Source organism: Strongyloides ratti (assembly GCF_001040885.1).
Source record: "Strongyloides ratti genome assembly S_ratti_ED321, chromosome : 2".
Lineage (NCBI taxonomy): Eukaryota > Metazoa > Nematoda > Chromadorea > Rhabditida > Strongyloididae > Strongyloides > Strongyloides ratti.
The window spans coordinates 5,513,975-5,527,192 of record NC_037308.1 but is presented as its reverse complement, the minus strand read 5'-3'; the positions used below and the strand labels follow the sequence as shown (position 1 = coordinate 5,527,192).

Here is a 13,218-nt window from a genome sequence, read left to right as displayed (position 1 = left end):
CTCTTATTTTCAATGATCTGATATTTTCTTATTGTACCAATAAGAAAGTGTCATTTGTTTTGTTTTTGTGGACATTTAATTTGTTCAAAATTATAAATTTTATTTAATAAATTTTTAATATTAATATTTTTTTGATAATATTTATAAAGTTATTCAACATTATCAAGATATGATTTCCTGATATCGGAGTTGTCGGAATTTTTAGAAACTTCTGTTATAGGTACCTGTCTTGTACCATCTTCGTTTCTTTCTAAATTTCTCCTTTGTTGTCGTAATATGATAACTTTTCTTATTAAGTAATGATTTGTAAATGACATCAAAAGGCAACAGGCACCAAAAAATGTTGTTAATGCAGCAAATAAAAAAAATACATCATTGTTATTTACATCATTACTTCTTGTACTACTATATCTACGAGATATATTTGTATTAACAAAAGTTGTTGTTGTTGATATATTTGTACTTAAATTATTTTCTTCTGATTTGTTAGGTGTTAATATATAATTTGAGTTATCAACAATATTTCTAAAAGTATGATATATAACAGAACTCATATTTTAATTTGCATATATAGAAAATATTTTTGATGCTAGAAAGATAGAAAAAAATGATAAATAATATTATATTATAAACTTTTCTTCATTGAAAATTATACTAAAAATTTATGATCTATTAAAACGAAAAAAGATATAATATTGTGTTAGGCAATAATAAATTTATCAAAGTTAAAAAATTCTCTAAACAATCTATTTATACTATCCAATATTTAATTTCCCTGATTATACATAGTATTTATTTTGCTTGATAATAAGATCTACAATAAAATAAATTTTTATTTATATTGTTAGTAATAGAAAATATGATTTATAAATATAAAAATATTTTGTGAGATTGTAATAATTTATAAACATTATTATTAAATATATTAAATTTGTATAATTTACAATTTTTTTTTTTTGAGAAGATTAATTTTTATAGTATAAATTAATATATTAATAAGACACTTTTTGTTATTTTATGTTAACTTGAAAAAAAAATTTGTTGATTATCATTATTTTTTTTTTGTAACTGTTAATTTATTATTTTCAAAACAAATTGTAAATATATAAACTGTAAAAAAATATTATTTATGAATAATATATTATAATTTTAGGTTTTAAAAAGTTTTTACCATCACTATATAAAAGCACATGATGAATGATTTTATTTTAATATATATTGTGAAAAATATAAATAAAAAAAAATACAAACTTTTGTAGATTTTTTTTATATTAATAGTTATGATAAAATAATTTCTAATGACAAAGACAATTTTTATTAATGAAAGGTATAAAATGAATTTGTTTTTAACAATTATAATATTAACAAAAGTTATAAATATAGTTATTATTATTTAAATAATTTTACAAAATTAATTAAAAGTAGTTAAAATTTTACATAAGTAGGAAATAATTGGTATAGAATTTTTTAAAATATATCTTCCAAAAAATCTTCTTATAGTTATATATTGTTTGTTTGTTTTTTTTTCAAATAATTTTTGAATAGGAAAATTTAAGAAGATAACTAACTTTTCACTAGTTATAAATTTTAGTTGATGAGATATATAAAATATATAGTTTAATTGTTGATACAAATAAACTATATTTAAACAATATTTTAGAGTTTTTTTTTTTTAATAGAAATGATATGTATAATATTATCATATTCAGTAAGATTCATTCATAAATAGATTTTTTTTAGTATTATCTATAAATTAAGATAGTATGTTGTTACGGCACTTTTATATATTTTAATATTAAAGTAAACTATCTTCCTTCATAATTTGGATCATCTTCATATTCATATAACTGTTTATATAATGGACAACAATAACAACACCAACAACTCATTCCAATTAAAACTAGAAAAAAAATAAATTTTTATTAGATAATATATAAAAATGTTTTTTTTTTTTACCTGCTAATAAAACTATGGAAGCTATTATTATAGCAACAACAGCACCTGTAGGAATTGCAAATGGACAACAGGAAGGTTTCCAACTTCCCATATATGGCCAGGTACAACACCAATTATAATTATCCCAATCAGTTGGTTGTGGACAATAAGCTAAATATCCATATCCTGAGGGGCACCAAAATATTCTACGATTTCCTAGTCTACCTTCAATGTATTGTGTGATAGGATCATTCAATGCTTGACCATTTGTATAATCAATAAAAAATGCTAATATTAAGCATGTAGGAAAAATATAAAATAAATGCCGTACAATCATACTAATTAATGTATTAAGATATAATAAAAGATCTATAAATAAAAAAAGATATAATTTATTATTTAAATATAAAATATATATAAAGTTATTGATATTAATATTAAATAAAAAAAAAATTATATAAAATAAATATATTATTTTGTTAATTATTATATTATTTTTTTTAATATAAATTATTTAAAAAAAAAAAAGTTAATAAAAATTACAGATAAATATAAAATTTTAAAATAAATATAATAATAAAAAATAATTTTATTATATTTATATATGTAGGAGTGATCAGTTAATTTTATATACTTAATTATCATACATATATATTTTTTTTCTACAGTCTTATATATGATTATGTCATCACATATATTAAAATGAATCTTATCATTTTTGTTGTACAAAATTATTATAATACTTTTGCTAAGAAATGATGCGTCAAAACAACATAAAATGTACACATTTTATTTTATTCAACGTTTGTTTACATTCTTCAATATTTAAGCATACCTCTGTAATACATTCCTATTATTCTCGATAAAGTAAAGTTAAGACCTAAATTTGTATAAAAATCTCATATGACAAATTGAATTCAATGACATACTGAGGATGATTTTTGTTTGCTTATAGAATTTAATAAGATCAATGAATAGAGGAAAAAGGTTATATTATATATATATTATAATTTAACTTAAAAATAATTAAATGTTTCTAATAATATGTTAATAAAATAATTATATTTTATAAATAAATAAATAATAATATTAATAAAAATTGTCTTGAAATAAATTTGATAATATGAAAATAAATGTTATTACGAATGAGTCAGGTGGTTGAATTATTAAGAAGTATACAATTTTAAAAATACAAGTAAAATTGTATATTTTATACAAAATATTTTTATATATATATAAGTAGACAAATTATTTAATGTTACTAAAGAACTTATATTTTAAAGAAAAAGAAGATATTTAAAATAATAAATATGATCAATTACTTTAAAGATTATAGTATTGTTATTGAAAAATTAAAAACAAAAATTTTATAATATATATATAATAATAATAATAATAATCTAACAAAAGAAAATATATAAATATACATTAATATATATATATGTTAAAGGACATTTTTAGTTACATATGGACCATAGATGATAGTAATATTAAATACTATGTAGTATTTATCGATATAAAAATAAAGGAAATAATAGACAGATTGACCTGAACAGGTTTATTAAGGTGTAACGGTTTGATAAATAAATAATGAGGACCAAAAGTAATTGTTTACAAATACATATATTTAAATGGTAGAAAGAAGATGTTGAACATATAAAGAGAAAAAGCCATTTTATTTATTAGTAGATAAAATTATCAATAATTATATATTGTTATAAGGTATAAAGATTATATTAATACAAATAATATTATAGAGAAACAAAATTAATTTTGTATCTTTAAATCTTTGTACTTTTAATTAAAAAATTTAATTGATTTTAAGATTTAACTATTACATGATAATATATAAATAATTATTTAAATAAATAATTTTTTTTTTAATTCTTATTCTTTTTTAATCTTAAAAAAAATATTTATAAAAATAATTTTATACAAGAAAAAATAAAAATTGAGTAAGACTGGAAATGTATAAAAAAAATAATGGTATGTAAAATTGTAAATTATTTGTATATCATATATATAAATATATTATTCAACATTACATTTATTTTATACAAAAGTAAGAAATTTAAAAATAATTAATATAAAGTAAAAATATTATATATTATAATATGAGTGATAAGAAATACTTTATTGGGTATTTTTATCATAATGTAAATATGTTTCAAATAATAATAGTAATAATTAAATGTTAAAATATACTTTTGATAATAAAATATCATTTGATAAGAAAATGAATATAATTTTTATTGATAAGTAAATTTTAAAAACAATAAATAAGAAATTTAATAAGTTATAATGACTAATTTTATTAATTTTTTTTATTTTATATTATTTTCTATAATTATACCTTCAAAGGAGGTTGATGAATGCTATAAAAGTTGTGAAAAAACTAAATTTGGATGTAATACAAAGTTAGTTAAAACTAATATAATATCTGAAGGTGGAATTTATAAAGCAAGTTTTTTTTGAATAAATAATTTTTATTAATATATTATTTATTTAGTTAAATGAAGGAATTTTAAATTTTACATGTCTTTTTGAATCACTTCCAGGTGTTGTTAATGTAAAATGGAAATTTAAAAAATCACCTAATGTTTTAAATCAGTTACCTGAAAATAAATATCAAGTTAATAATGATAGAGAAATGTATAAAAATATTAAATGTGATCAATTAAAGTACTCTCATGATTGTAGTGGCAATGATAAGGGACATCTATCATTTTCAAATTGTATATTAGAAGTACGTGATATCAGGATGACTGGATATTATAAATGTGAAGCTATAGATTCTTTGACTGGTCAAGTTTTATCAACAGGGTGTGTTTTGCTTTGTTTAAATTTATTTTCTCATTAGTACATTTTAAAATTTGTTTAGAGCTGAAACTAAAATCCGTGTGATTGGTTTGCAATCAGTTGAAGTTGTCAACAGTCGATTAGTTTCTTTGAAAAGTGGATATGTGCAAATAAAAGTTTGTGCAAATTCATATCCATTTATAACATGGATATTAAAAGACACAATACTTCAACCGAATGAAAGTAAATATTACTATTCCTCATCCAAAATGAGTAATGTACCATTTTATAATATCGATAAAAATGAAGATAAAAATTTTCAAAGTATCAAAAATTTATCATTATCTGATCCTTACTGTTATTATGTACAATTATTTATAAGTAATGTTAATAAGGATATTGAAGATTTACATGTTAGTATTTCCAATGATATAGGTAATTCTTTGGTAAAATTAAATTTACAAATTGAAAACAAAAATTCTAGTAATAGAAATAAAATTAAAACAACTGTTATAATATTATTTGTTTATATTTTTTATAAATATTTATGTAAATTAATTTAACTTAAGATATAACATATTTTATAAAATATGTTTTCTTTTCATAGTAATAAAAATTTTGTTTTATTTTTTATCTTATTGTTATATGTATTAAAATATTTTTAATAATTTGTACTATAAAGTATTAATAATTTAAATTTATTACTCCAAATATACAATCTTATTTTTATCTTTAAAATAAACATATAAAAATATATATAAATATTTAAAGATAATTTTAACTATAACATATATAGTTTATAAAATTTACATTGATATCAAAAGGTAAATCACAATTTTTGTAGAAAAAAAAATGATTTATAATGCATTAAGATATTGAATTAAATTTTCTTAATATTTTACAATATCTAAAAATTTACTTTTACCTTCAGATTTGTATATACTATTAGTTTAGTGATTACAAACATTGTTAAGAATATTTTCTTAACTTTTTTAATTATATGTTGTAATCAATTTTAATGGAATACTTTAATTTTACAAAATATTATATTTATATTAATGTCTGAATATAAAATATTACTTGAAAAAAAAAAACTATACTTTCATATTTTTTGATCACTAAATCAAAGATATCTTTAAAATTATATTTAATAAAAAAAAACCATAAAAATAAAAAAATAATATAATTTAAAAAAAATAATAATAATAATAAAACAGCTGTGAAAAAAAAATAAAAATTAAAAAAACATGTTTTCTCATCTATACACTACTTTTCCCATTAAAATATATACTTTTGATTATTTAAAATTCTATAAAATACAGTATTTAATTATTTTTTTCTCAAATTATTATTGAGTTTTTGTAGGAAATTAAATAAAAATTTGAAGGATTTCTTCTTGAGTTTTCTTTAAATTAAAATTGCCTTCAATATTATATACTTGATTTTTTATATTATGTTATGAATATTTATGTAGTACATATGTTTATAATTTATCAAAAAAAAAAAAAAATAAAAAGGTCTGATGTAATGTATTATGATGGAAGGTAAAATAATAAATATTATTTAATTTTATAAGGTTTATTAATCATCACTCATCCTACGCTTTTATATAATTTGATAGTTTTCGAGAAATTTCCTAACATAATTAAGTAATATGTTTACAATTAGAAATTTTTTTTTTCCCAAACACAATGTGATTTTTCAATATTTAAATAATATTTTAACAAAAATCATATTAATAAGTTTGTTTTATGATGATTTTTTTTTTCTATTTGATGAGTAATCAGACAAAAAAAAAAAAACTAAAAGAAGAAAACAATGCACTTCAAATTTTGTTTAGTAATAAAAATGTTAGAAAAGTTATCAAGTTTTGTTTTATTAAGTTACGTATAAGTAGGTATAGTTATGTTTTTTAGATCTTAATTTTTAAAGATGATTCTCGAATTACTGTTAGAAGAATAGAGAATTTTAAAATAATGTTAAAAATATGAAGTGTCGTTACTTTTAATGGTTCTAAAAAATTTAGTATTTAACTTTTTATCTTTAGTTTTACAATGTTTTAGTTATAATTTTTAAATATTTTATTTCTAATTTTTTTTTTTACTAAATAAAGAAATTTTTATATTTTAATTTATTTTGTTAAATAAATTGATAGTTATATATAAATAAAAAGTAAGATTTTAAAACTTTTCTTTATTTAACAAGTAATAAAAATCAATTATTATTTTATTTAAATGTTAATTTCCAGATAATTGTATTAAAATTATAAAGTATTAGCAGTATGTTTCAATTATAACTAACACATATATCTACTTTATAATTGTTATTTAAGTGAGAAACGTTTATTTTATTGAATGATCATTTTTTTAATTTTAGATAAAATAAATATCTAAATCTAAGCTTAAATCTAGTTTATCCGATTTTTTATACTTTACTTAACCACTTTAGAATGCTTCTAAAATAAAGGTAATGCTAAAAAATTTTTTCAAATTGATTTTCAAATATTGACGAATCGGGTGTAAACTCATATATACCTCCACCCTGACAAAATTTCATTACATGTCAAAGGGACTTCCTTAATTTTATTAGATAATGTATAAAAGTATATCTATAGTGATATTAATAAAATAAAATATAATTTAAATTTTTTGATTTATTTAGTCTACATAACTTTTTTTAGTCTATACAAAAAAAAAGATTAAAAGATATATCTAATTAATGTTTATATATTAAATATATTTTTATATTTATTGTTATATATTAAATATTACTTATTTTTAGAATATCATTTATTAAATATTTAATATATAAAGATGTCTGCTCCAATGGATCCAACTGCATTAAAAGTTGCCGCCGCAACTAATATTCCACAAACAGCAGAAGGACAAAGAAGAACAGCTAATGGAAAATTCACTTTAGCTCAACTAAGACAAACTGATGCTATTGTACCTCTTCAATATGGAACAAATCAATTTGACTCACAAAGAGTATGTTTCTTATTTCTAATTTTTTTATTATATTATAATATATAAATATTATACAAAAAAAAAATAATAATAATATAAAACATATTTAATTTTTAATAAAAAAAAAACTTTTTTTCAGGGAATGACAGGATTTGGAACGCCTCGTGATGTTAAAGGAAAACATCTTAAAAGAATTTGGGAGCTTGAATTTCCTGATGAAGCTATTCCAGATGATCAAAAATTTAATCCTCAACAGCAACAATAAACGATTGATGATGTTAAATTATGATTAATTTGATAATTGTAATAATGTTTTTGTTCAAAATCATCTTATTACATTTAATTTTACGGTAATATACAAGAATATTTTATTTACAACAAACTTTCTTCTAAAAATCAATTATGTTTTTTTTTTAAATTCATTAGATTACATAATAAATAGAATCTTCAATATATATTTGTTTGAAGTTAAAAATAAATGTTATAATTGTAACCTTGTAATAAAATATTCATTAAAATACAAGGAAAAAAAAATAAAAATGTTTTTTACTGATGTTTATAAAAAATTTTTTAATAATATTTTCTATTTTTTTTAAGTTTGATTAATTTTATATTTTTAGATTTTTTTAAATTGAAGTTTGAATTTCTTTGACAATTTTTTTTTATTGTAAAAATTAAAATTTATAATTGAAATTCAATGTACTAACAAAATCTTTAAATAATAAAAATACATTGCAATTTTGTTGCTATAAAAAAAACTGCTGTCAATTTATTATTATATAAAATTACCTTTATAAACTTTAAAAAACTATTTTATATTATTTATATAATATTATATTTCATTCATAAAAAAATATAAATATTACTTATAGTTATAAATTTTATAATGTTATATTTTATTTAAACATTTGAAAATTGTTATATTGTTGTAATTTTAAAATATAAAATAACTGCAATATTTAAGTTACAATCAAAAAATGATTATATATTTTGTTACTTATTTATTAATTTTTCAATTATTTAAAAATATTTAAACTTATAAAATAACTATTGTAAAGATATATAATAGAATGTCAAAAATTATTATTTGTATTAGACATATAAAAGATAAGGTTTTAATTAAAATATTAATATCTGTAAATAAAAACTTATAATTGAAAACCAATTTTTTTTATTTGTTTTAATATCAAATTTTCTTTTTTAATTTATTTTATAAATATTTATTTGATTATTTTTTAATAAAATGGTTATTACATTGTCATTTATATTTTACTAAGTTTTTTATTTTTATTACATTATTTGAATATATTTAAATGATAACATTTTATTAATTTTTATTTTTTAGTGATTATATAACAAATGCGACTACTCATTTTTTGAATATTTTTGTTTTGTCAAACTTTTTATCTTATTTATTTATTATTGAAGTAATGACTTAATGATAAATTATGTCAAATTTTTATATTTGAAAAATAATTAGAAATAAATAAGTCAAATAAAATTTTTTTAATTAATCAGTGTACTTTGAAAGGCATAATTATATATATATATATATATATATATATATATATATAGATTAAAAATAAATTTTCTAAAACACTTGAAAAATATGAATAACAAAATATTTGTATTTTATCTATAAATATTTTAATACAATTAATATATCATAAATGTATATGTTATCCACATTTCATTTCAATTTATTTTATAATTTCAATGTTTACATTAAGTTAGAAAATAATTGCTAATATATAGAAAATCCAATAGACGTTATTTTAAAAAAAAATATATATAAATTATTAGTTGAGTACAAATCTAATTATCCAATTGACATGTACAAATTTTAATCAAATTTAGACTAAAGAATTTTTTTTTTTTTTTCAAAGTGTCTATGATATTTAAAATATCTCTTCACTAAATGAGAAACTAAGATATTGTTATCTTAATTAAGAGTTTTGATAGAAAAAAAATAAATATTTCTACTTCAAAATTTTATCTCTTAAGTGGTATTGCTCCATTCCCAACTAACACCAAAAAAAAAAGTATACATATGCAAATAACACTAACCTTTGTAAACATTTATTTTAGCAAAAAAAAAAATTATATATAGTTTTATAGTAATGAGGAGAAAAAAAATAATATTAAAAAGTAATAAAATTATAAATAAACAATAATAAATAATATATTATAACGTAAGATTATGGTATACATTCTATAAATTAATAATTTATTATATAATATTTGTACTAATTTATTGACAAAAAATAAATGACATACTTTGGAATTAATTTAATATATACAATATTTATTAAAACTATAAGTAATGTTTACTTATGTATTAAAAATGATACCTTTTATAATTCTAAACAATAAATGTTTACAATGATAAAATAAAAAACTTTAATTTGAATAATCACTATAATATAAATATTTTATTAAATAACATTTTAATAAAATTCACTATAAAAAATATGATTTAAATTATTATTTACATAATTTCTTTATTAACTATTAAATGAATCATATAATTTTTTATAATAATTAAAAAAAAAAAATAGATTATAATAATATGGATATAAAAAATTTAAGCAATGCAATATAATACAAAATTTGATACTTAATTTTAACTTTTCAAAAATAATTAATATTTAATGATTTGTAGTTTGAAGATAAAAAATGTACTAAATATATTTATGTTAAAAAAAAATTTTAAATAAAAGTTTCATAAAAAAAAAAGTTCAAACCATTGTTGATATTTAAATTGTTTAAAAATAATATAATTAATTAAAATTTTTTGCAATATTTCTAAATAATTAAATAATAATTTATGAATTCTGATTTTATCAACAATTTATTTCTTTTGTACTTATTGATATTACTTTGGTAGCTTCAAATATAAAATAAATTTTACTTTTTTTTATTTCTATTTAAAATTTATAATATTAATTGGTTTATATAATTTTTTTTTTACTTATATATTTTTAACTTTATATATATATTAGTATATTATAATAAAATATAAGAATTTTTAATATATCCCATAAATTAAAATATATTTTCTCGTAAATTTTCTTCTCAGTTAGTAAAGTTAATCATATTTCAAAACAACTAAAACAGTACATAACCTTTGTCTATATTATTTATTAAACTCTAGTCGCAATTTACTCACGATTTTATAAAATATACCAGTTATTACTTTAAATTCTTCTTCATAAAGATTCTTTTTATCAACATTATTACAAAAGAATGAAAGCCATTACGATATGATTTATTAAGTTTATTAAGAATGTCTTTGATATAAATGACGGTAAAGTAGTTGTTAATCTTAAACTGACAAAATAAAACTAATTGTAGAAATAAGGTTTATAATATTCTATTTAACCTGTTAAAGAATGTAATTGATTTAAGTGATATAAAGAATGCTAACAAAAATATAATAGTAAAATTATTGTTTATTTTTTTATTAATTAATAAATCACATTTATGTAAAATAATATACAATTTATTATTTGTTGTAGTGATAAGATTAAAATTTTCGTATAACAAGAAAATAAAGAGTTAAAATAATTAATAATAGAATTTTAATTAACAAAATTTCTATTAAAGTTACAATTTTTCATCGAATTTAATAATAAAATATTAAGAAACAATAAAATTCATTAATAAAATAAATTATCGGTATATTATATTAATTATATATATAATATTAAGAATTTTCTTAATTAATTGGCGAGTTTTTCAACAGCTGATGCTTCTATATCACCTCTTACATTATCGTTCATTAGCACCTGACTAAGAAAAGATTCAACTTTACGTCCAGGGTGACGTCTACGAGCTCTCATTACTACTGTATTTGGACAACAATATCCACTTGTTCCAGCGTTTACATCGTATCCTGAACAAGTGTAATCAGTTGGACATTCTCTTGTATCTCCTAATATAGTACATGGACCAATAGATTCAGAAGCATAACAATCGGCTTTATAGTCACTTGGAGCATAACAGAAATTACCAAGACCACATATAAATCCATTAGGACATGATGGTAATGTAGGATCATCAGCTTCAACACATGGACCAACTTGGTTAGTTGCAACTGTATCATATGTTGGGCAACACCATTCATTATCTGTATCACATATATGTCCCTCTGGACAAATTCCACCAATACATTGTCCAATATTTTCTGTTGATGAACAAGTGATTGGAGATGTTGTACAACAATTTCCTTCACCAACTCCATCTAAATCATCACAATACATTCCTCTTGGACAATATCCATTAACACATGGTCCAACAGATTTTCCACCTTTATTACAGACAGAAGCAGAAACAGCTGGGCAACAAATATTACCAGTTGTACAGACAAATCCAGCACCACAATTTCCATTTATACATGCACCAATAGCAATTGTTCCATCAAGACATTTTACACTATCAGTAGTCTCTGCACAACAAAGTCCTGATTTACATGTATATCCTGAACCACATTGTCCAGATACACATCCTCCAGCTGCTTGAGTTCCATCAGAGCAAACGAAAGTAGCAGTAACAATAGCACAACATAAATTACTAGCTGAATTACATGAATATCCTGATGAACAACCACCATTATTACAATAACCAGCACTAGCTTGACCATTTGGACATCTTTGAATTGTAATAGTAGCAGGAGCAGAAGCTGTTGGACAACAATTATTATTAACACATGAATATCCTTGTCCACAATATCCAGAATTACAAGGACCTGAAGATTGTCCACCACCAGGACAATAACTAATCATCATTGTATTAGTATTAGAATTACAACCATTACATGTTGATGATGATTGTTGATTAGGAATAACTATAACTTTTGGTGATGCTTGTGATGATGAAGATGAGCAACAATATCCATTATTACATGATCCTGTTGAACATGGGTTTGAATCTGAACATGAAGCATATGTGCATACAAGTCCAGAAGAAACAGATTGACCTAAAATAAGGAATATGATGGTTTGGAAAAAATATTTTCGAACCATTGAGTTAAAGTTAGTATTGAGCACACTAGGGAATGTTAATAAGGGTTATAATAAATTAAAATAATAATAGTTTTCTATATACTGCACTTTATTTGCTGCTTTCTTCAAGGTATTTTATTTAGACCGAATATAACTTCTAAGCAAGATGAATTGCCAAAGTTATAAAGCATTTTCATTGGGTTGGGTTATAGGGAGTGTTCACGAAATATTTGCTTTACGAGAGCTCCACTTCAATGAAATAAGAAGGTTGACCGTAAGAAGTATAATCACTTTTGTCCTCCGTCAAACTTTAACCTCTATTTATTCTATACTATATTAATGTTAAGAGACAAGAATACTCTTGGTCACCGAATAGAGTACCTTCTAAAATAATACTGTAGGCATAAATATATATTTATATATATATATATATTATATATTGTGACCATTACTAGTGTGTTGGTACGACAAACTTATTGTAGCTAATCATTCCTCATACACTTGCATAGTTACAC

At 19.3% G+C, this 13,218-nt stretch overlaps 5 protein-coding genes across 5 annotated transcripts; 2 read left to right on the top strand and 3 right to left on the bottom strand.

Moving 5' to 3' along the window:
* Nucleotides 1-149: 149 nt before the first annotated feature.
* Nucleotides 150-554, bottom strand: SRAE_2000175200 (Hypothetical protein; the record flags this gene model as incomplete). Its single annotated transcript, XM_024652741.1, has 1 exon — nt 150-554. The coding sequence occupies one exon, from the start codon at nt 552-554 to the stop codon at nt 150-152; it is 405 nt and encodes a 134-aa protein (XP_024506287.1).
* Nucleotides 555-1,805: 1,251 nt separating this feature from the next.
* Nucleotides 1,806-2,783, bottom strand: SRAE_2000175100 (Hypothetical protein; the record flags this gene model as incomplete). The annotated part of the gene is made up of 3 exons (XM_024652739.1): nt 1,806-1,900; nt 1,957-2,304; nt 2,771-2,783. 3 exons carry the CDS (start codon nt 2,781-2,783, stop codon nt 1,806-1,808), a joined length of 456 nt encoding a protein of 151 aa, XP_024506286.1.
* Nucleotides 2,784-4,236: 1,453 nt separating this feature from the next.
* SRAE_2000175000 (Hypothetical protein) lies at nt 4,237-7,530 on the top strand (the record flags this gene model as incomplete). Its single annotated transcript, XM_024652738.1, has 5 exons — nt 4,237-4,395; nt 4,445-4,758; nt 4,817-5,147; nt 7,183-7,200; nt 7,516-7,530. The coding sequence occupies 5 exons, from the start codon at nt 4,237-4,239 to the stop codon at nt 7,528-7,530; spliced, it is 837 nt and encodes a 278-aa protein (XP_024506285.1).
* A 17-nt stretch (nt 7,531-7,547) lies between these two features.
* Nucleotides 7,548-7,965, top strand: SRAE_2000174900 (Calponin repeat-containing protein; the record flags this gene model as incomplete). The annotated part of the gene is made up of 2 exons (XM_024652737.1): nt 7,548-7,721; nt 7,840-7,965. The coding sequence occupies 2 exons, from the start codon at nt 7,548-7,550 to the stop codon at nt 7,963-7,965; spliced, it is 300 nt and encodes a 99-aa protein (XP_024506284.1).
* Nucleotides 7,966-11,422: 3,457 nt separating this feature from the next.
* SRAE_2000174800 (Cysteine-rich repeat-containing protein) lies at nt 11,423-12,724 on the bottom strand (the record flags this gene model as incomplete). The annotated part of the gene is made up of 1 exon (XM_024652736.1): nt 11,423-12,724. The coding sequence occupies one exon, from the start codon at nt 12,722-12,724 to the stop codon at nt 11,423-11,425; it is 1,302 nt and encodes a 433-aa protein (XP_024506283.1).
* Nucleotides 12,725-13,218: the final 494 nt, after the last annotated feature.